At 38.9% G+C, this 24,280-nt stretch overlaps 1 protein-coding gene across 9 annotated transcripts in view; it reads left to right on the top strand.

The window, feature by feature from the left end:
* The first annotated feature begins 2,396 nt into the window (after window positions 1-2,396).
* VPS13D (vacuolar protein sorting 13 homolog D) overlaps window positions 2,397-24,280 on the top strand; it is a 182,156-nt gene continuing 160,272 nt past the window's right edge. For 5 of the 9 annotated variants that reach the window (XM_039508778.1, XM_039508782.1, XM_039508780.1 and 2 more), the window contains exons 1-16: window positions 2,433-2,548; window positions 6,380-6,542; window positions 8,257-8,334; window positions 8,653-8,843; window positions 11,205-11,285; window positions 13,334-13,450; window positions 13,774-13,878; window positions 14,928-15,098; window positions 15,282-15,382; window positions 16,022-16,190; window positions 18,410-18,502; window positions 19,347-19,557; window positions 20,356-20,535; window positions 21,271-21,401; window positions 22,509-22,581; window positions 23,474-23,644. In XM_039508778.1, the coding sequence (XP_039364712.1) occupies window positions 6,446-6,542; window positions 8,257-8,334; window positions 8,653-8,843; window positions 11,205-11,285; window positions 13,334-13,450; window positions 13,774-13,878; window positions 14,928-15,098; window positions 15,282-15,382; window positions 16,022-16,190; window positions 18,410-18,502; window positions 19,347-19,557; window positions 20,356-20,535; window positions 21,271-21,401; window positions 22,509-22,581; window positions 23,474-23,644 (1,969 nt within the window). In that variant the 5' untranslated portion in view covers window positions 2,433-2,548; window positions 6,380-6,445. Of the gene's footprint in view, window positions 2,549-2,588; window positions 2,626-6,379; window positions 6,543-8,256; window positions 8,335-8,652; window positions 8,844-11,204; window positions 11,286-13,333; window positions 13,451-13,773; window positions 13,879-14,927; window positions 15,099-15,281; window positions 15,383-16,021; window positions 16,191-18,409; window positions 18,503-19,346; window positions 19,558-20,355; window positions 20,536-21,270; window positions 21,402-22,508; window positions 22,582-23,473; window positions 23,645-24,280 lie in introns of those variants that run through there. The other 4 variants (XM_039508781.1, XM_039508779.1, XM_039508774.1 and 1 more) reach the window with 3 other exon arrangements.

The raw sequence follows: 24,280 nt of genomic DNA, 5'->3' as shown, positions 1-24,280 counted from the left end.
GTTCAGTTTCATCTACCACTTTCTAAATGTTGGTACTAGTTTGAAGTTAAGTAGGATGTAGTAAAAAGCTATTCATCTTGAATTTCAGAGAAGATGAGTGAAGCCGCGATCCTGCAATCTGTTCTGTGCCCTATTCCCACCCAAACTCCCATTGACTTCAGTGGTGAATGTGTGTAGCTGTGTGGAACTCATTGCAGGATGAGGAGCCTTAGTGATTATATCAAAAGATACAGTGTACAGAATGGTGCACAAAAATCCCCATGTCCTGTACTGTATGTAAACAGGCCTATATAAATATTTATTACAGCCAACCCCGTGATGATTGACCTACAAAGAGGCTGCAAACCCGTATGCTACTGCCACCTGGTGGAGAATCTCCTGTTGAAGAACCAGAATTCTATTTCCTGCTTCTCACAATGCTGATATACAGAAAGTTGTCCCTATGTATATGGCCACAACAAATTGTTACAAAGGGTCACTGCCTCCGTAAAACTGATTTTACATGTAAGTTACTTAGGAGTGTCTTTTATCTGAAATTTATTTACAGGAGTTACCAGTTGTGCTATGGGTTACTCTTGTAAGATTCAGTCCTGCAAAGTGCTGAGCAATATGGCCTGATTCAGTAAAGTACACGTTTAACTATAGGCTCATGAGCAGTCTCTGTTGTCTTCAGCAGGCATTGAATAATGCCCTTAGTGTCTGTTTGGGGGATGATGGAGGAAATATCCTTGCAACATGAAGCCATGCTAAAGTAGGGTTTCAAACATTATCAGATACTAACTTTTTGTTTCACTTGTTTCCTTGAGGAAACATTTATTGTGTCTAAAACATGTGCCTTATGTGGCCTCTACTGTCTCATGATCATTCTCAAATCAAGTGCTATTAAGGAACATTTGATCATGCTGAAAATGTTTTGAAGCAAAAAACAGTTTCACACACGTTTTAAACTGTATCACATTGTGTGGTAGCCTCCCTTACAAATAAAATTTTCCCTACATTTTCCATAGCTATCCTTTGTCCTTGAAATGTAGGTGGTTCTATTGGTACACTGATTGATGAACATCTCTATTACACACACAATTGTATACAACTCATGTGATATGGGTAGCCTCTGGTACACACTTAGTGGTTGCACTGGGTGAGTTCCTGTGTGGATGTGCACCTACTGGCAGAGTTGCTGCCTCTTCTGATTTAATCACCAGTCTTGCAATATTTATTAATTTTCACTAATGTGCCAGCTGCTGGAGTCATGGAATCATAGAACTGGAAGAGACCTTGAGAGGTCATCTAGTCCAGTCTCCTGCACTCAAGGCAGGACTAAGTATTATCTAGACCATCCCTGACAGGTGTTTGCCCCACCTCCTCTTAAAAATCCCCAGTGATGGAGATTCCACAACCTCCCTAGGCAATTTATTCCAGTGTTTAACCACCCTGACAATTTGGAAGTTTTTCCTAATGTCCAGCCTAAACCACCCTGGGAGCAATTTAAGCCCATTGTTTCTTGTCCCATCCTCAGAGGTTAAGAACAGTTTTTCTCTCTCCTCCTCGTAACAACCTTTTATGTATTTGAAAACTGTTATCATGTTCCCTTTGTCTTCTCTCCTCCAGACTAAACAAACCCAATTTTTTTCAATCTTCCCTCCTAGGTCATGTTTTCTAGACCTTAAATCATTTTTTTGCTGTTCTCTGGACTTTCTCCAATTTGTCCACACCTTTCCTGAAATGTGGTGCCCAGAACTGGACACAATACTCCAGTTCAGGCCTAATCAGCATGGAGTAGAGCGGAAGAATTACTTCTTGTGTCTTGCTTACAATACGCCAGCTAATCCATCTCAGAATGATGTTTTGCAACAGCCTCACACTACTGACTCATATTTAGCTTGTGATTCTACTATGACCCCCCTGATTCCCTTTTCGCCGTACTCCTTCCTAGGCAGTCGTTTCCCATTTTCATGTGATCACATCAGAATCTTGAGCTTTCAGTGAAAAATAAGAATACTGTTACTGTTATGGTTGGGAGACAAGCTTGAAAATAGGAAATGGTAGGGCTCAAAAACCAGAGAGAAAATAAGTCAACAACCCACGCTATTGTGTTTTAACATCTCATTCTATTTAAGCCAGTGGGGTGATGCTGGGGTTGGGGTGGGGGTATGTTGACTCTATGATGGCTGCATGCTTGGTGGTGCCGGTGGCACTGTAGTGGGTGCACACACCCCCATTGCTGCAATGCATGGCGGTGTACGGCCAGGGCGAGGCACGAGGCTGTAGCTCCAGGGCGATTGCTGCTGCTGAGGGCACCGCACGGCGCCTCTCGCTCACTCACTGGAAAGCCGCCCGGCTCCAAAGCGCTGCAGCGGGGCAGGTCTTTCCTCACCTGGGCCCAGCTGGGCTCAAAGTTCTACCAGGCCCGGGGGGCGGGGACGACGAGCGATTGCTCGGCGCTCTACCGGCAGGCGGCCCCATCCGTTAGCTCCGGCTCGATTGGCGCAGGCTCCGGCTCACTCACTCGCAGGCCCTGCTCCGAGAGCGCCATTGAGGAGCGAGGCAGGTACCTGCGGGGGGGGAGGCGCCGCTAACGGCTTCGGGGGGCGGGCCGCGGGGGAGGCGGCCTGGGCTCCTGTCCCGGTGAGTGACCCCCGCCCCCCGGCGCCTGGTCTTCAGCGAGTGACCCTCCCCCACCCCAGAGCCCCGCCCTCAGTGACCCCCCCCACACCCCGGGCCCCCCTGAGCTCCCCGGGGGCCTGGCCCCGCGGACAGTGCCCCCCCAGGGGCCTGGCCCTGGCTGTGATTCTCTGGCTCCCTTGCCCCGCCCCCGTTACACCCTCCCTCCAGCTGCCCGGCTCCAGCAGCCCCCCCAGCGCCCTCATAGGGACCCTGTCACCCCCGCCTCCTGGGGCAGCCCCTGCTGCGCTCTTAGCAAGGTGACCTTTCCCTGCCTCGTGCCAGTAGCTCCCACCTTTTCCGAGGGGTTTACTGCTGTCTGATCCCCAAGCAATGACCCCACCCACCACTCCCCTCGGACTGTATAGCCACAGTCCAGCAGGGTATCAGCCCCTAATAACCCCTGATACTGACCTGGCACTAAGACCGCCCTTCCCGTGGGCCTGCCTTTACCAGGGGGCAGGCTCTGCCAGCCCACTCACCCCAGTAATCATATCCCGCAGGGCCTGTGCCACTGGTTTAAAAGTCCCCTTCCCTCCAAAGAGTCATCATGAGGTTTCTGAGATTTCTTGACGCATCCTCCTGTCCTTTCTTAATACAGTCCCCACTCCTCCAGCCCTTCATGATAAATGTTTACTCACTTTTGTTTAGTATTTTCCAAGTAAGATTGTGTATATCCCATGGTTAATTTAAACTAAGCTCAGAATTTACTGGAGTTTAACTCAAGTATGATGACTTGCAGAAATGTGTCATCCTTTTCATGTGATCCTGTTTGGGTTTTTTTTGATAACATCCAGTCTATCCTAACACTGTCTCAAGGTTTTCATCTTGATTTTGCATCTACAGTTCTATCTGAAGGGTGGAGTGGGAAGGATAGGGATATTGCTTACAAGTTGGTTAAAACTTTTACTTTGTTAGTCATAGCTGCAATTTTAATCTCAGCTAAAAGTGAAAGGTGGATGGCAGTATCGGCTGTGTGAAAGACAAGACTTTAGTTTGTGGAGTGTAGCATTGCCTATGGAAACTATTAAAGGCACTTTAAATCAAAAGATCTGATAATTTTAAATAATGAACTCCTTGACTTTTAATATGTTTGGTTTTATCGTTTAAGTTACTTTACATTATTTTAAGCTGTTTTGTGTTTTACTTTTAGTTCTAGTCAGTTTCACTCTTCAGCCTTAGCACAACTCTGTGTTTGGGTTTTTAATGCTGAAGAGAAATTGAATGTTTGGGGGCGGGGTTTAATAGAAGAAAGGTTTCATTGATATTTTAAAAAAATGTGAACATTCATGTTGCAACCATCAGTCAAGTAAAACTCATATTAGCTATGGAAAGACCCTGAATTTTAATATAAAAATTAAAATATGGTCCTCAAATTAATCATTTCCCTTTAGTGTCCTGCTTTTTCATATAAAGTATCTTTTTCACTTTCCACCAGCTGCAACTCCATGTTTTAAAAAATTGATTCATGTTGCCTTGGGGAAAATGATATACCCCCAGACACTCAGTTAATAAAGCAGGGCTTTGCGCAGTGGCAGTATCATAACTAATGAAGTTAATCAACTATTGCTAGTTGAAAATTTTTCCACATAATACCGTGTATTCACCCTTTGTTTACCAATGTTTAGGTAAGTGCTTGGTCCTGCTCCCTTTGACGTTAATGATAGTTCTACAGTTGACTTCGATGACAGCACTGTGAGGCATAAATTACAATGTGCCTTTTTATTTTCTCGCAACAGCAGGGGTTGAAATAGAAATGTTTGGTAAAGATTGTGCGGGTAAAAAATTGGAAGTGTGACCATTGTCAAAGTATGTGTATTTTATCTTTAGAATCTTGATAGTATCCCTTTAAAAATGGTAAGATCATGATAGCTGTCAGTATTATCTGAGTTTAGTGAACTTGTTTTGCAAGTGCTTATAAGAGTGCCACAAAGAAATAGAATTAAAGGCCCTGTACTGGAAGCTGGTCCACACAGGTAGCTCTCTACTGGTTCATTGTACCCATTGACTTCACTGGGTGTGAAGATCCTCTGAGATGAATCAACTTGTAGAATTGGCACCTTTGTTAGCAAAAGTTGAGTTGAGCTTTCCATGCATACACACTACTCTTTCAATTCACGTCCACTGAGGCAAGATTAATGGCACTAGATTCTTTTCAGCAGTGGGTGCTGGCAACCCAGCACGGTCAAGTGGCTTCTTTTATGAACATGATTACATGTTGGTCAGAGAGCTTAAAAGACTAACCGAATAAATAGAACATAAATATTTCAGACTGAAACTACTAAAGGTGTATAGTGTATCACTTGAGGTATAAATATGTAGTGTATAGAAGTGTGCTGAAAGAAAGCACATGCTTATTTGCATCTCGTGCACAGACCTAAGTAAAAGTTAGGATGAAATTACCCACTTTTTCCTGTTCTAGGGCCAGATTGCCTTCTACAAAAGTAACTGCTTTTTAGGGGACAGGAAATTCATCAATTTTCATTTATGGAGTTTTCGGTGCACTCTTCTTTCAGGGAGTTCGGGTTTCACTCTTCCTATAATGGAAAGGGCTGGAAGTTTGTCTCACTTATTTTCTCAGAAAACCTGATCTGTAGAGTCTCTGAGATCCACAGAACATGGGCATTGGCTCTTCTCAGTCATTTCCAGAGCAGTGCTGCAAGGACTTCCCCCTGCTAGCTGCTGCTCCTGGGAATCTTGTTCAGGGGGTTTTACACAGAACGGAGCGGGGATAGCAAATAATATTGACCAGATCAGCATTAATGTGAACTAAAATAAGTTTTGGGGTGGGTATGTGCATGTGCACTCAGATAGCAGTGATGGACATAAAAATTGGGGAGAGAACACTGTCACAGAATGTGGCCACCCTCCACTCCAGACCATAATTTCCAAAGTTGGAGAGCCCAGTCCTTATGGAGTACCAGTAGAGGGGTTTCCTATGGGATTTGAGGGACAGGTACAAGGCTACCGAGACAGCACATTAACCAGCATCCAGAACTGCTTATTTTTGGTTTCCTTCCTGAAGACAGAGAGGACAATGTGGTACCTTGTCTTTTATTGCTTCAAAATAGGACAGTGCTGCAATATGAAGGATGCAAAGATTATTTTTTGTATGATGATTCTATGCTTTACGAGACAGGTCAGTATCATTATCCCCATTTCACAGATGGGAAAGCTAAGGCACAGAGAAGTGAAGTGATTTGCTCAAGGTCACCCAGCAGGCTAGCGGCAGAGATCGGAATAGAACCCAGATCTCCTGAGTTGTGGTCCAGTGCTCTATTCTCTAGGTCACTCTGCTTGGTGTTTTTAATCACTAAAGCACTACAAATCTCAGTGTGGAAAAGGTTTAAAAAACTTAGTGCAGTCTACCACAATAAAGATTGCAGCAGGTGAGGTGGTATTATGGGAGTTCATACAGTCTAATATTGTATAAATAAAATCAGTGCGAATAGTAACTTCATTGCACTATGCTCTGACCTAGGATTAACAGGGTAATTAAAAGTAGCTGTGCATAGCAAAATTCTTACTTTTTTTTAAGCAGCTGCTCTAGGAAAACATCTTGTACTTAATATTCATTTCCAAGTGCCTTTGGGATGGGATTATTAAAGTGAAAATTGTTTGCAATTGTGTCACAATTTCTCTATGTTGGAGGGTGAGAAATGGTTTGAGAGCACATAGTATATCTCTTAGACATGTTTCCCTTTTGCATTTAAAACAGAATACAACTGAACTATGGAACAGAGCATGACAACAGAATCTTAGCCACCCCTCCCAGGATACAATCATGTTGGAGGGACTGGTAGCCTGGGTCCTCAACACCTATTTGGGCAAATATGTCAATAACCTGAACACAGACCAACTCTCAGTAGCTCTTCTGAAAGGTAAGGGTTATTAGCATTGTTTGATGTATCTCTGTTTTATATTTTAAGAATTATATTGATAGAATGATTTTGTATTCACTGAAAGCTGGAAAACATATATTGACTATATTTTACGTTTGTCTTACTGATTAGCACTTACGTCCTTGTTCTTATATTGTAGTAATAAATTGACATAAATAAGACTATACCATTAAAAAAAAAATGAGTAAGTCTTCCTGCTTTCCCAGAGTGCCAGCTTTATTTTTTTTTTTAAATAGACTAATGAAAAAAATGATTTTTCTGATAACACACGCTATTAGGGTGTACTGAGGGTTTGTTTTTGAAATCTGTAACAAAATCTATATGGGTTTTCTGTTCTACTCTAGATGTTTTGAAGGGTCTTCTGGGAACTCAATGTGCTCAGGCATACCCTTTTCTATGCTCACACAGACACACACACCCCTGCTGCCTCTTTTGTTTCATTTTCAGTTTTGCTGCTGCTGTTATTAGTAAGGAACCTCTTTCAGAGCCTTGCAAATGTTATGCACCATCCATGAACAGTGAAAGTGACTATGCACTTGACCACTGTGCCTGTGTGTCAAGTAAAGAAATTGACAAAATAGAAGGAAATAATATTTTGTTAATCTATTTGATACAGTAATCATAGGGGTTGCTTGCAACAGTAATAGATTCAACATCTTCTAATGGAACTCTGTTTTTTTTTTTTTTTAAACTGGAGTTCCTTTAAATATCAAATGACAATAGCGAGTGTTTCTGGAAATCATTGTATTCTCAAGATATTTAGTACAATATTTAAAGTATTTTTACAGAACATATATCAAAGAGCACACATGAGTCCAGCTGATGATATGGGTTATTCATGTAATTTTTGAAAACCAGTAAAGCAAACAGTGGCATGTCATCTCTATCTAGAGTGCTCTATGGAACAGGGATTTCAGGAGAATTTTGAAGGTGAGAAATAGTGCTTAGCAAATGTTAATTGGAAAGTTGTATCAAGCAGATAGAGATGCTTTTGTTAGTGTACTCAGGGTGAACGAGGGGAGAGATTTGGAGAGAAGCTTGTATGGAAAATAGGCAGCTTAACAGTTGTTTTAGTTTTCAATATATAGTTCAATGATAGTTTGTGTGTGCATATTTGTGAAATTTCTTCTCGCACTATAGAATGTACATAACAGATAATGGTGAGAACTTATTTGAATACTCACTGACTCACTCATGAAAGGTGGGGTAATAACTCATGATTTTTTTTTAAACAAAGTCTTGACTGAGTTACGTAATGTAGTCCCTCACCTTCACTTGTTTTGAGAAGAAATTTTTTTACACTGCAAGGAGCCAGTTTTGACTGTTGGTTACTTAAAGAAATAATTCTAGGATGGAATTTTGGCTGTCAAAAAAAAAAATTGCCTTCCAGATCCTTTGCTGTTCATGGAGAAGTTCAGATTAAGCACCTTGAAATATATGCTGTGATCATATCAAATAACTCTGGCAGATGGCATTTGAAAATATTACAAAATATTAAATATCACATCTAACTGCCTCATTCTTTAAAATGATAGATTTGCTTTGCTCATGAAATAGAATTTTTATCCCACTTCATTTATTTTTATTAGTTTTAAAGAAGAAACTTCTTATTGGTATTAAGTTCATAATCCTCAGCCAAGCAGTCTTTAACTTTATTTTGCTCAACAGATTGCTATTTCTCTTCCTCCTGCAGGTGCTGTTGAATTGGAAAACCTACCATTAAAGAAAGATGCCTTGAAGGAACTGGAGTTGCCATTTGAAGTAAAAGCAGGTTTGTATTTGTGTGTGTGACAGATGTTCTCTACAGGAATTATTCATTTTGTTAGTTCCTGCTACAAGTATGAAGCATTTCATACACTGGTGATTCTTTTAAGAGATCCTTTAGTAATAAGTCATAGCTGGAACTGACCTTAAAATAAGAGTTAGCAGCTAAGTGTCAAATTCTTGGACAAATAATGGAATCTGAATTTATGTAGATCAAATTCTGTTTTAACACTGCAATGATTACATCTTTTTCCTTTCTCACTTTACGTAGAGTATAACAATGTAACTCTATAGGATTCTAACAGTTTCATCTTGGTGATTCTAGGTTTCATTGGCAAAATAACGCTCCAGATACCTTTTTATCGCCCACATGTGGATCCCTGGGTGATATCTATCTCAAAGCTCCACTTAATTGGTGCACCAGAAAAGCAAGAAGATTTTGATGAAGAAAGGGAGAAGTTGCTGGAAAGAGAACACAAGAAAGCTCTTCTTTTAGCACTGGAAGAAAAATGGAAAGTGAGTAACATAGGACATATCTTTAAAAATAAAGGAGTTGATTTTGTTTTGCTGTTACAGAAGATTGATCACATTTAAATCTTCTACCAAATATAAGTCTCTTTTTGAGTCAATATCCAGGAAACCAAGTTATGATTTGATCTGCAAGTGATAAGGCAGCCTGGTCTTTGGCTTCCTAAGTAGGCTGAGGAGACCCGATCTATTTTATCATCACTTCAGATCACAGCAATTTCACTGTAGCACTGTACTGCTACCTGGCCAGTGTTTCTGAGTTGATTAAAAATACCGGTTAAAGCTCAACCCAGATCAGATGAAGTATTGGTGGTGGACTGGGGATATCTGGAGAATCTTCTGTGATCATTTAATGTGGTTTACCCTAGGAAGTTTGGTAAGCGTAGCAACTTAGGTGTACATTTTAAAAAAATATATATATATTTTTTTTATTTTGAGCTGTACGTGATAGCGTATGGTTTTGGGTTTTTTTCCCCTCCCTCCAAGATATTCACAAGTTTCCTTTTCGACCCAGACTGCTCCACAATGATCCATACTTTGACTAAGTTACAAATATGCTTTTTGTTTGGAATTTCCATGGAGAGCCACTTTTGGTAGTTGCAACCTGTTTGATATAGCTGCACAACTTCAAGAGCCCTTATCTACATGTGTTGATTACTTCCATGCTTTAGGAACTGTGCTGATTGCCTGTTATTCCACAAATGTGCTAAGATGCAAAATCTTAAATATAGGACCAATCTACTGGAGGAACTGACTGCTGTCCAGTTTCCTGTGATTGGCATATTCTCAAGGAGATTGGAGGCAGGCTGTGCTCCACTGAGAGCCTGCAACTCTGGAATGCTCTCTTTCTAGATACAGGAAAGAATAAATGTGTAGCTCAAACATTTTTTTCTAGTTTTATTTGGTAGGAAGATGATGTGGGTGTTATGAAATCACACTCTGATTATTGCTGCCCATGTTGTAATTTTGAGTGTGGGGATGTATTTTTTTATAGCACTTTTGAAAATTCCACCTTTTCAATGTGTATTTATTTTCATACGTAATGTTAGGAACTCAGGGCCCTTTGACCAAAACACGTTAATTATTGTGAATTACTGATAGAGTTCCATTAACCCATGCTTATGTTGATCTGAACTATAACCACAGATGCTGTTGTTTCTAAGATCTTGTACTATGTTGGTGATTGACGCTGTCATTACAGATGCTTTGGAGCCTACTATGGGCTGCTGAATAGATTCCCCCCCACACCCACACACACATTTATAAAATACAATAGATGACTCCAGTCTGAAGTAAGATACACATGTACAGCAGTAGAAAAGACAAGAGACTAAAGGAAGACAATATGTTATGAAAAGAGAGATTTTAATAAAACAAAATAGAGGAAAGAACTTGCTGGGGATTATTTGCTTTACATTTCTACTAAAATCCTATCTTCTTAGTAGTTGGCAAGCGGTCTGTGTAGGGGGATATTTCAGAATATCAAAATAGGGATTAACCCCCTCTGACACTTTAACCCCAAAATAATAGTAAATCATATAAACAGTAGCTAACTATAAATATTTTCTAATACATTTCTTGCTAACCATATTTTAGCTTGATATCATTACTACTGATAGTTTGATATTAAGTACAGTTTCTAACCTTATACTCAGAAGTAGTGTAACTAGTAGACAATTTGTAATTTGTCCTGGTACAGAAAAGCATCTGTTACCTATCCTCATCCTTGTGTGATGTGTAAATTATATTATAATTTTGTCTTAATACACACGTTCTATAACATTAACAAATTACCTCACATTGAATAGATTTGACTTGCAATACTTCTTCTAATGCTCTTCCACCTTCCAAGAGGTTGTCGTGTAGTTTGTGCCCCAAAATGTGGCTTTTAAAAAATATTACCAAAACTAACAGTAATAGTTTTAAAATGTCCATTTCAATGAAAATAGTCTTTTGTGTAGAAGTAAACATTCCCTACCAGTGTTTGCAATGCAAACATAGTGCTAGTGGAACAGAACCAAAACGTGAAGCTAACTAGCTTCCTGTGTGTGCTTCGTTTAACATAGCCTTGAAGATAAAAGGCATAAATGGTTTAAAAAAAAAAGTAAAGTGGCATTTAAAAATTCGTTCTTTATTATAATCTAAACTTTTGGTAAAACAAATAAGTCATTGTTTATTAAATAGGAGTTTTAAGATGACAATTCCTTTCTAATATAGTGTCCGACTAGCAATCTCCTGCATTATTTAGATTTTTTCCTCTGGCTTTGTAAACATTAACATTTTATTTTCCAGACCTTATGTTTAAAGAATATAAGGTCTGGAAAAATAGCTGTTCTCTGTCTCTTTCAGAAAGAACGACAGCAGAAAGGAGAATCTTACTGGTATTCAGTTACTGCATCTGCAGTCACAAGAATCGTAGAGAACATTGAAGTAAGTCTAATGGGACCCACAATCTTTCATTCTATTTACTAAAGAATACTTAGTTTGTATATAACATGCTTCTTGTTTATTTTCAGGATACTCAATGTGTGTAAAATGGAGGTGGATACTTAGTAGAGAGAGACCCCTTTCAGCGCTAGAATCCTTTTTCCTCTGAACCAAGCTAGAATTGGCAAAGTGAGGGGTTTATGGGAAGAAAGGAATCTTTCACCCTCCCAAGCCTTCGAGAAGTGTCATTCTTCCTTGCTTTGTAGGGGTCGATGGACAATAGATCCATATAAAAGCTGTCTAGCTTTATGGCTCTCCTTACTATAATATTGGAGTGCCTCCCAAGTTAATACTTATATTATAACTTTTAAAATTGGATTACACACAGGCTTATGTATAGTGTTTTGAGCATGACAAGTTTGGTGAGGTAATATCTTGCACTGGACCAACTTCTGTGTTTTGTTCTTCACATCTGCTTGGGAAGTAGATGTCGCTGTTAAGTTTGACTTTTGTCTTAATGTTGTGAAGTTTCCATTTTAAATGGCAAAATTCATTATCTTCCATTGTTGCTTGCAGTGTTGGTGTTGCTGTGTGAGTCCTAGGATGTGAGAGTAGCATTAAAGTATATAAAGAAGAAAATGTAAATACACTTCTGAGATTCTGGTACTTTGACCTTTGCTTAATTCTGCTTATTTCTGGTGCATGAAGCTTGATGCTTCCTGAAAGATTGTTTAACATACACAAATAAAATGTATATGCAATCTTCATCTAGCAATATTGGCTAGGCACTCAGCAAAACCCTTTCCTCCTTAGTTGCAAGCTGAAAATTCGAGAGCCTGGGCTTTTTTACTTTTCCCTTTTTAAAACCATAATAAAACTAATGATATTTTCACATTTATTTATTCTTAGCTATACGTTTGCTAATTAAAATCTATAAGGACATATACATTATCAAAAAACTTGTCTAAAGAAACCAAAAAAAAAAAAGTATCAGAGGGGTAGCCTTGTTAGTCTGGATTGTAAAAAGCAACAGAGAGTCCTGTGGCACCTTAAAGACTAACAGATGTATTGGAGCATAAGCTTACATGGGTGAATACCCACTTCGTCAGATGCACGTAATAGAAATTTCCAGAGGCAGGTATAAATATGCAGGCCAGAATCAGTCTAGAGATAATGAGGTTAGTTCAATCAGGGAGAGTGAGGCCCTCTTCTAGCAATTGAGGTGTGAACACCAAGTGGGGAGGAACTGTTTTTGTAGCTGGCTAGCCATTCCCAGTCTTTGTTTAATCCTGAGCTGATCCAACCCTCCCTGTAATATCTTTTAAAATCTATTTATGCTAGCTGCCATGTAATGAATTTGTCCTCTTACTTCACCTATATGTAGAGGATATAGTCTGTGCTAACTCTTTATTGAGAGATTGCTTCCATGTACTGATGCATATCTCATAACAGAAAACGGAGGTAACAGTCAGTTGTAACCGGCTGTCATTAACAATAACTAGAAATAACTGGGGCCTTCCAGAGATGATATAGTGTGTAGTGATGACACAAGTCAGATATTCTGGATGTGAAAGCTTGGGCTGAGTATGACATCGTACAGTAAAGCATGAAACAGCAAAATTCAATTAGTTCCATGACCATTATGAGATTTTGCCACATGTAAAATTAATTCAGGTCACCACTTTATGTTCTGCTAATGAGCACTAGTTTTTATTCTAGTCTGTATTTGAGCAACATGAATTTCTGTACGACTATAGCATCTGTGGCCAGCAAGCAAGGGTAGTAAAACAGCAGAGAAAAATAGCCTGTTTTGTGAAAATGGCAAATGCTGTACCTGGTGTTTTTAACATCTGGGGAGATGGGTAGACCAGAGAGAACAGAGGAAGAAATATGGAATGGAGCCTGTGGGGGTGCAGTCAGGAAATGGCAGGAGGGTCCCATCACAGAATAACCATTTAAATAAATCTTGTTTGTTTCTTGGAGGTACACTAAATCTGTTTCAAGCATAACACAATCTTTTTGCTCTGTGCCACTTCTTTCTCTCTCCTCAGTTAAAAATTCAAGATGTCCATTTGCGGTTTGAGGATGGCATCACAAATCCTTCACAGCCATTTGCCTTTGGAGTGTGCATCAAAAATGTATCAATGCAAAATGCTGTAAATGAGCCTGTGAGTATAGGTCAAAGTTAACACTGCATGAAGAAACGACACCCGCTAAGATATGATGTGTCACTTTTGTATGAGAATGATATAACTTTTTCCTGTTTTTAAAATGCAGTACAATGGTTGCTATTAAATAATTACTGCAAATATTGTTTTATAATATAACAATCTTATCCTTAAGAATTATTGTGGATACCATGATAAAGTCAAAAAACAGCTGCATGTTACACACTGAATATTTAATGGTGATCACAATACAGTTAGATTTAAAATAATTGGTCACATTTCATTTGATGCATTGTGACCGAGTTCAAATTTTTTCACTTAAGGTAGAGAAGTTGATGCGGAAAAAGCAGTTGGATGTTGCTGACTTCAGTATTTATTGGGATACTTGTTGCACTTTATTGGGAGACCTGCCTCTTGGTGAGCTACAGGTATGAGATGAACATTTGGAAGGAATAATGTTTACTTGCTTGTGAAGGGAGACATCCTTTCACGTCCTTCCACTGGGTTGTAATATAACGTAAAATAAATTTTATAGTGGATTTAAGTCTAGGAATATTTGGAAGCTATGTGGATTCATGATGTAATGGAAAGATTAGTATGGGACCAAGTAAAAACTGAACTATGAACTACATGACATTGCCTATTTAAATTATCTTCTTTAAAAGCTCTCCTTAAAACATACTGCTTCCATGAGACCTGTCAATGGTACTGTAAAATAGTAATTCAGCCTATAAATATTAAACCCTGATATTCTATATGCTATCAACATGATTACCTTCTCCTAAGAGCAGTTTTCCTCTCTTTGTATTTACTGGTCTCTTTGTTCTACCTCTTGATTTGTAATGATGTGTTCTTGGTCTAATTTAGGCCTCAGTGTAGCTATTGGATCTTATATCTGTGTCGAGTTGCACTGAATTCAGTGGGAGTCCATTCAGGATTCAAGAGTGTACGTGCGTGGATTGTACTGCTTTAGATTGTGGGTGCCAAAGCACAGAGGCTGGGTTTTTCTTTTCAGTTACTATGCAAAATATGGTTTTGTGGCTAAAAATGGCACCAGCATTTCCCCCAACTTCTGTATGATCTTTGATAAATCATTTAATCTTTTTATGCTCCAGTGTATTTATCTATGCAATGGGGATATTATTTTCTTACCTCCATAGGAGTGGTGTTAGACTAAATTCATTCATTTTTATAAAGTGCCTTGAGAACCTCTGAAGACAGTATAGAAATGCAAAGTATTATCATTTGTGAAGTACCTTGCACAGCTATGGCACTCTATAAATAATTTCCCCAAATATTTAAACAAGATTACCTTCTTGATAAGAACAATTTCATGAGGAGGTAAAACCTGGTTAAAGGAGATGGAATTCCAGCAGTGTAATACACCTAGTAGAATCCTTATTAGCAAATCATCATTTAAATAAATTGCGTATGTGTGTTCTATGCAGTGACAGACAGATTTGGTTGTAACCCACAGGAAGCAATGGACAAAAGTATGGAGAGCCGTGATCATAATTACATCATGGAGCCTGTATGTACTTCAGCTATCCTCAAGAGAAACTGTTCTAAGGAGCCTTTAAGATCACGACATACACCACGGCTGGAATGTGATATCCAGCTTGAGACAATACCATTAAAACTTTCACAGGTAAAATGATTTCTCAGTGAATCACTTCTCCAGATCATGCTTTAGATGTTGTTTGTTTTCAGTTGACCCACAAAACCTAAAATTGAGATTTAATCGTTGTGCAGATAAATTATCAGAGTGGCTTATAATTTTACAGAATACTTTAACACTGACAAATTGATCTATATGCTGTTTTATTAAAAGATGCAGTATCAACAAATCATGGGGTTCTTAAAGGAACTGGATCGAAAAGAGCGACAGCAAAAATTTAGGAAATGGAAACCAAAGGTTACGATAGCTGACAAGTAAGTGGTTTTTCTTTTTTTTATACTACTGATATTTTTATGTAATGATGTAAATTACCCTTTTATGCAGTCTTATGTTTATTTTACACTTATCTGAACAACACTGTTTTAGTCTAAAGTTAGGGCAAAAGTCACAAAGGTGGTAGCTAGTGATTATGTGGTGCACAGAATTTAGAATATATTGAAATTATAGTTCTAATATTCTGTGCTCTACCAGGTGAAGTATTGCTTTTATATTTAATTTAATTTGCATTTATACCTAAAATAAAAGTTGCACTTATCCAAAGCTCTTAAGTGCTTCTGTCATAAGTTATAAGAATGAAATGATGAAACAATGAAAATTGCATAGGAGTTTTGCCCCCCTTCCCTTTGGAATGAGTTGGCTTTTTTTTCGTTGAAGAAGGTGGGGAATCCCACACGCTCAGTTCACGGATCTATATTAAGAGTAAAGGTCACAGGAGCTGATGAAATGAAGGTAGCGCTTCTTACTGTAGTAGTAGGACATGCTGGGTTGATGTGCCATTGAGGCTGTGGTGCCTATTTATTTCCTGGGTAGTGACCCTCTATTTTTCTCACCCAGCCTTTCCTCGGGATTGAGAATCAAACTAACTGGAAATGTATTCATTTGACATGTTTTAGCTGCCGAGAATGGTGGATCTTTGCTTTGAACGCTAATCTTTCAGAAATCAGAGAACAGAGGCAACATTCTACCTGGGACTTCGCATTACATCGGGCCCAAGATGCAGTATCTTACACAGATATGTATTACAATCAGTTAAAAGGCATCCCGCTGTCTGTTGCGGAACAGGTATTGAAATTTGCAAGTACTGTACAGTATAGATAACATCTCAATAGGTGACCCTAGCATCTTTTTTAAATGAAACTAAATGTGTTTTGCTTATGTTCTTATTCTAAAATTTACCTCAAATTTAACTGTAGAGTTATTTTAAATTTGTTAAACAATATGTTGTATGGCAGCAAATTGTTTTTAGCACGTACAGAATCTCCTTGTATTGTAAAAGATAATTTTTCCTTTAGCTGTTACTTGTTTCTTGCAATTATCAATGGTGCTTCTTCACTAATTATTCATGCTGGTCTTTTTGTAGATGAAGAAGAAAACTTCTACTTGAAGTCTTTCAAAATGAAAAACTAGATAGTGTTCCAAACCTTCCATACTGGGGTGTGGGACGCATAGGAAAAGTAAATTTCTATGTTTTAAGGTAGTTCTTTCAAGATTGGGTTTTCAAATATATATATATATAATATATAATTGGAGATATACCAATCTCCTAGAACTGGAAGGGACCTTGAAAGGTCATCTAGTCCAGCCCCTGCCTTCACTAGCAGGACCAATTTTTTCCCCAGATCCCTAAGTGGCCTCCTCAAGGATTGAACTCACAATCCTGGGTTTAGCAGGCCAATGCTCAAACCACTGAGCTATCCCTCCCCCCTGGAATGGAAGACAGAATTGCTATTTAGTTTTCCTGCAATTTGCAGTGTTGTTTCATTCCTGCAATTTGCATCTGTATTTCATTCAGATTTAGCTGAGCTATAAACTTTGGGAAATTGCCATTTGCCTTTTCATTTGCAGCGTCTCAAAGTAACTGAACACAAACATTTTAAAGAGCCAGGCCCATGCTGCTGCCAAAACAGCAGCAGCACACACTGTATTGGAAACACTTCGGAACTTCCAGAGCTGTTGAGGTGACAGGAGCAGAGTGAGAGAGCTGACCTGGGCTCCCCTTTGATCACCACCTGGCACGGGGCTCCAGTGGCCCATCTTCCCCCATGAGGCACGCATTCCCCTAGCTTCTGGGAGATGGGGAGAGACCTGGTTGTGCTCTCCCCACCCACCTGATCAGACCCAGCACGTGCCCCAGTAGTTCATCTCCACTCCATTCCCTCCTTCTTCCTTCCGGTCATCCCCAGGATTATATCCTCCTATAGCCAGCTAATGTTGTTAGGCCTTAGCTCAAGCTTTGCTGCAGGGCTGAAGGTTCAGGGCTGAAACCTTGCTGATGATGCATGATAGGTGGGTTGTTAGCTGTACATAAGAGTGTCTGTTATTTTTTTAAAATTCTTTAAAAAACTACACACCTAGAAACTTTCATTCAAAAAACCATGTTAAAGGAACATTATTTAGATTGCAAAATAAAACACTTAGAAGTTAATGAATGTCAGATATATGGTTGCCAACTGATGCAGCCTATGCAGTTTGATACTCTCTTAATTCCATTATAACATTGTTTCTGTAGACCACTACCTCATTCAGTGCATAGAGAGGGCTTCACTTTGTAACCTAAATAACTTTTTAATGTAGTTTTTTAAAATGTATATTTCATTAATTTTGTAAATTTTTACTTAGTATATCATCAAATTGTTTTCTTTTGAAATTGGATTTGAGCATCTATATACCCGGTCATAAATTTTGGAAACAGTACTTAATAGGCAAGTCTTTTTTTGGCACTGAAAACAATCTTTGGTTTTATATATATTTTTTGCTGTTAGTAAGATCCTTCAAGCATCCAAGAAACGGTTGTTTTAGGGTTGCAAGTCACCTCCCACCATCACATACACACTTGGTGTTGAAGACAATCCAAGTCCTCACTTATCATGCAAGAGTTGGAACAAGACTACCAAGTACACTGTCTCTGATGCATCTGGCCTCAAGGAATGAATTCTCTTCACAGAAAGTAGTTTCATAGCTTTCCTTGTCCATTTTCGTTAATTCAATTCCAATTTTGGCTCTTACGTGCCTGCAGCATAGATGCACTCAGTTTAATTGTATATCAAATGAACTAATTGGCTTTGATTCCCATTATATGTCTGTGTTCCAGTATCTTCTGTGGAGATTTTCAAATTCACCTATGGGATTTAGGAGCACATGTCCCAATGAAAATCTGTGCGCTTGTGCTGCTAAATCCTTTAGATGCTTGAAAGAATCTCCCTTTCAGAGTGTATTTTTTTGAAGAGTATAAAACTTTAATTGCCTGTGAACCAGCACAAACATACCTTTTTGCCCTGCAGGAAGAAATACATCGTATTGAAGAAGAGCAGACATTTGAGGAGTTGAAGATTTTACATGAGATTGTTTATGACAAATTCCATGACGTAGCAGAGGTGAGTGACTTTCTGTACACTGGATAATATTGAGAACCTAAAGGTGCAGTATTACAAGAAATTGTATTTTCCTCATTGTAAAAGGTATTGTAGCACGTACGGTATATTCATGCTGAGCAGTGCGATGCCAGTGCTAAAACCACAATCATGCTCCGATTCTTCAGTTGTGATATGCTGAGTGCTATTATTAGGGTGCTTGGGCAGCAAGCCCCCTCCCCTAGCCATATGCTGACTGTCGGTGACGATAACATTGAGCTCCATACTAGCAACTCTCTTGCTCTTTAATATTAAAAGAGAGAACTAAGACTGAAACCTATAATGGAATTTTCCTGGAATAAATAGTGCAGAGTTGGTCCTTTTATAAATGTACAAACATTGACCCTTTAAGGCCCATTTCATAAGATGTAATGTTGACTACTGATTGTAACCCTGAGTGAGAGTTCTATTCAAAGTAAATGCTTATTGATTGAGCTATGGTTAGGGTGCATTACAAATGATTTTGGCAACTGTTAAGTTGATTGAGTCACTAAGAAAAATTAAGAAACCGATATGGATAAATCCAGAAATGTTAACTCATGCATATGCCTGTAAATACGCAGTAGCTAACGATGGTAATGATAAGTTTACAATGTATAAAACAAGATTCTGATGATAGTTCGTTTAGACAACACAGCAGTGTATTTGACAAGTGAAAACAGCATTGTATGGTCTTTATGCTTAGGAATGTTCAGTAAATAAATAGTAGATGGAATCATAGTTGGAAATAGTATTCTGTATTTTTAAGACAAAGTTTCTTTTCATTTATTTATCCTAATGTGTGTTTGATTTTGTTTATTTGGAACAGAGTGTTAAAGAGCCTTTGTCTGAGTCCCCTGGAGTTTCTCCTACTGCAGACTCTGAATGCAGCAGTAGCAGAGGGATGCTGCAGTATCTTCAGTCTTGGTTTCCTGGGTGGGGGGGCTGGTATGGATACGCTCAGCAAACATACGAAGGTGAACCTTTTGAGGGACTGCTACCAGAAACACAAGAACAGTGGAATCCAGAAGAGATACTGGGTATGATAATATTTTATATCCAAATTATCACCTTAGGGAATGTGTATAATGCAGGAAAAAAAAGAAAAGTGTCAGTGAGTTTCAGAGCCCGAGTCCACTAACTTGGGCTTGTGCTATGGGGTTATAAACAGTAGTGTAAACTGCTTGGGTTGCATCCTGGACTCTAAAGCCCAATGAGGGGCATGGGTCTCAGAGGCTGGGATCCAACCCAAATGGGAACATCTATATTGCTATTTTTAGCCCTGTAGTGCAAGCTGCACAAGCCAAAGTCAGTTGACCCAGGCTCTGAGGCTTGCTGCCATGGGGCTGCTTCTTTTTTTTTTTTTTTTTCCCACTGTAGATGTACCCTCAGTTAAATACTTGTTAAAGATGAACTGAAATTATTTTTAAAATTCATATCATTAAAAGGAGAGAGATGTAGACTTAAAATTTCTAAATAAATATGTATAAAGGAGAAACATTTAAAAATATAATTTTCTTAATCATCAACTAAAACTAAAGTAAAAGTTCAGTGGGTTTTTTGTTAGAGTTGATGAGATGGCTTATTTCTAAAGCAGCATAAAGATTGCAGCTGTCTGCACTGTTTTAATTGTTCATAGTGATAACTATTGCAGAAGAAGTATAGACTGCTGAGCTCTGATTGAGCAAGTAATAAGCTGTTGTCTACTTGTTCATTCCTCCCACCCCCGTAGTTAGGCCATCTTTGTCTTTCATCAAAAATGAAGTCTCAAGTTTTTGCTCACTAGCCGTCATTGTAGCTTGTTTGTTAAACTCACCTTGTTCTCCTTTTTAAATTAGGTGCTGATGAATTTTTTGATCCAGCTGCAGATGCCTCCAGTATGAACACATTTACAAAGAGAGATCATGTGTTTGCGAAATTAAATCTCCAGTTGCACGGTGGCACTGTCACCTTGTTGCATAAAGAGAAGAGGGCCCTCTGTATAGATGAAAGTGCTTTCATGCAGCTGGAATTTTCAGGTAACATATTTCAAATTTTGATAGTTGTCATACCTAAAATAGGACAAGAGCTTCGCCTGCTTTATAAACAATGCAGCCACTCATGACTGAGCTAATGTCATGGAACAGTACTGAAACAATTCAAGTTCAGATCTCACTTCCCTTGGTAAGCCTGTGTTTCGTTAGTTTATACATTTACCGCTTTAATTATTTTAGGATTGAAGTAGGTAATTGAGAGTGTGAATACGAAAGTAATTTATTGAACTTTCATTTAAGTTTTATTATGTAGAGCGTGGTAATAAATCTTTTTACTTTGACATTTGAACAGTTTCACAGTAATCAAATTTTATAACTTGAATTTTTTTTCTGGTATTTAGTCCTGAGTTGAGATAATGCATTATTAGAAATAAATATGCAACAAATGCTGTTAGTAATCTGTTCCAAAATGCATTTTTCAACATTTTGAGGCAAATATTTGCAGACACTTCTAATCACATTACTTGCAATAAATAAATAAATAAATAAATAATTCCCCTTATATTACAAGAGCTTTAATTCTTAAATTTGAAGAAACGCTTAGCAATGAGAAACTGATGGTTTAAAAGGCTGTCAGTGAAACATAACTGTCCAGTCTTAGCTCTTGTCTTGTTTCTTAGCTTGCTTATGAATATGTAAGATGACACTTGTATCTCTCATGCATAAATACATTTATTTTCCCTAGAATGCAATATAGCCACTTATGTCTTTATTTTCCAGGTGTAAAGATCTTAGCAGAATCCCTTCCCCGCAGAAGTTCTTCCCTTCTCACAGTTCAACTGGGTGGCCTTTTTCTGCGAGATTTAGCAACAGAAGGAACCATATTTCCTGTTCTTGTCTTCCCGAATCCTGTATGTAGAAGAATGCAATTACGTCTTGATATAGTACTGTTGCCATTATAGGATTGATATTTAAATTTAAAAAAAAGTAGCAAAACATGAATATAAAAATACTGATGTTAATCTTCATATGTATCTTAGTATGAAGCATTAACATCATAAGCACAGAAGAAAATCTATAAACTGGAAAATGTCTGAATGATGTTTGACTTTTTTTCTCTGCAAGGATCCCCCATAGAGCTCTTCCCATTTTTTAATCTTTGGGACTGTTGTTCTGGATATTATTATTCAGAGCCAGTTGTTGGACTGCTGCTTAGTTAGCTAGAGAGTTGTTGGTCCTTGCTTTATTTACCAACTCTCTCCCCCGCTGCCCCTTCGAAAAACCTTGGTTCCCATGGAAAACTTGCTTCAGTTCAGGGCCGGCTCCAGACCCCAGCGCGCCAAGCGCGCGCTTGGGGCGGCGTGCCGCAGGAGGGCGGCAGGCGGCTTCGGTGGACCTCCCACAGGCATGCCTGTGGACGGTCCGCTGGTCCCACGGCTTCGGTGGAGCATCCGCAGGCGTGCCTGCGGGAGGTCCACCGGAGCTGCGGGACCGGCGACCGCCAGAGCGCCCCCCGCGGCGTGCCGCCCTGCTTGGGGCGGCGCAATTCCTAGAGCCGCCCCTGCTTCAGTTGCATCTAGTTCTAGACCACAAACCTAGGATCCAGGAACTTTTCTTCTAGTATTGTCACTGAAGAATTGAAGTGTTTCTACCAGAGGTGGATGAAAGATTTGATTTTGCTTTAGCCTTGAAGACTTGAAGTCTATTAACTATAATTAGTAGAAATGTGATTTCCACTTGCAATTTTTATTCAGACATCAGCTTGTTGACTAAGAAGGATAGCTTTTCCTTCTTATATGTTGACATGCAAATTGTTTTCCTTTCTTTCATTATTGGTTATATGAAGAAAAAATACATGGTATAATGGCATTATAATAATAATTATAAATCACATTGCATTGTAAAATTGGCAACAAATATAATAAGGAAAAACACAACTTGAATTTGGGGTGTGTACATTAAATGGCTTATTTTTATGTTCAGTTTTATGGTCTTCAATTTTTTTTTGTTCTAATTAGCAAAAAGAGGTTGGCTGCGTCTCCTCCTTTGGTCTCCAAACTTCATCTGCAGAAATGACTAATCAGAGCACTGGTAATATTTTCATTTTTATATCTGATCTGAGCATGCAACCAGATTATGCATTTGAAAATCATATTAGTGAAATACTTAGGCTAAAAATTTTCAAACATTGATGCCTAACGTTAGGCTCCTGTTTCCATATTTAGGCTCTGAACTTGCATAGAGAAACTTGCAGGGTATCTTCCACGCTGAAGTCAATGAGGCTTTGCATGGGCTCAGAGATCCACCTTTGCAAAGCAAATTTGCAAGATTGGGTTGTTATGCACCTAAATAAATGGCCTGATTTTGATAAATTGAACTCAGTAGGAACTGCAGATACTCAGCATCTTTGAAAATGAGGTTGCTGCTTGAGTTAGGAACCTAACTTTAGGTACCCAGTTTTGAAAATTGTAGTTGTTTAATTATAGACAAATACTAATTGCCATATTTGGGGTCAGGAAGGAATTTCCCCCTATGTCAGATTGGCAGAGACCTTAGGGGGTTTTCGCCTTCCTCTGCAGCACAGGGAATGGGTCACGTGCTGGTTTCAACTAGAGTGGATTGTCTATAACTTGAAGTCTTTAAATCATGATTTGAGGACTTCACTAACTCAGCCAGAGGTTAGGGGTATATTACAGGAGGGGGCGGGTGAGGTTCTGGGGCCTGCGGTATCCAGAGGTCAGAAAAGATGATCACGGTGGTCTCTTTTGACCTTTAAAGTCTACGAATGTTTATTTTTAAATTGAGCTACTTTTGTTGTACCAACATGGGCATATCCATTGTAATTAAAAAATTTTAAATACTAAAGTATGAGTGATCATCAGATATTAACCACCCCCATGCAAACTAAACATTTATTTTTATACCCTCCATACTGCTATTTTAGACAGGATTTCTTTTAGATTCTTTTGTTATCTTGATTCAGATGCAGACCCCGATGCACCAGTATTTGAGATGCTGTATGAGAGAAACCCAGCCCACAGCAATTTTGAGAGACGCCTGGAAGTCAGTACCAGACCTCTAAATATTATTTACAATCCACAAGCCATTAAGAAAGTAGCCGATTTCTTCTACAAGGGAAGGGTTCATACCTCAGGTTAACCTTTTTTATTTTATATTTTTTTCATGTCCTATTTATTTTCTCAAATTTGATTGATTTCTCATATTTACTATGGTAAAGCAGCAATAAGAGTTTCTGTTGTAAATTCAAATCAAGAAATAGTGCAGGGCTTCTCTTGATTTCTGAAGTAGAAAGGATATGCCTTCAGGATATCTCCCTACACTTCCACCTTTAATTTGCTACTATTGTAGATGCCATATTATCACAGTCTGTCCCTCTCTCAAGTCTATTGTTGCCACTTTTGGATTTGGTCAGAGGGAGTCTCTTCCTTTTTACAGTTGCTGTGTCTCTTCCGTAAGGATAGAGCTTCCCTGAACTAATCCTTGCTTGTCCTGGGGGCTTAAGACCTGAGCTTGAACTTTGTCAGCTGCCATTAGAACTTCAGCTCTGTATGTTTGCTTCTGAGGGCAGAAAGGGTGAGAATAAGGAGCAGTGAATGATTCTTTTTGAGTCCTTAGTGTTTGAATACTAATAGTTTGATAGCAGCAAGATATGGGACAGGCCTAGTATAGAAATAGTTTTCCTTCCTTTTCACAAGATCAGAATGTTCCTCAAGGGACATGGATACAATTAGGAAGGATTTTAGCTGCCTCATAGCCTTTCCTTAAATTC

This window comes from Mauremys reevesii, linkage group 21, assembly GCF_016161935.1.
Source record: "Mauremys reevesii isolate NIE-2019 linkage group 21, ASM1616193v1, whole genome shotgun sequence".
NCBI classification, from domain to species: Eukaryota; Metazoa; Chordata; order Testudines; family Geoemydidae; genus Mauremys; species Mauremys reevesii.
This window is presented reverse-complemented; position numbering and strand designations above follow the sequence as displayed.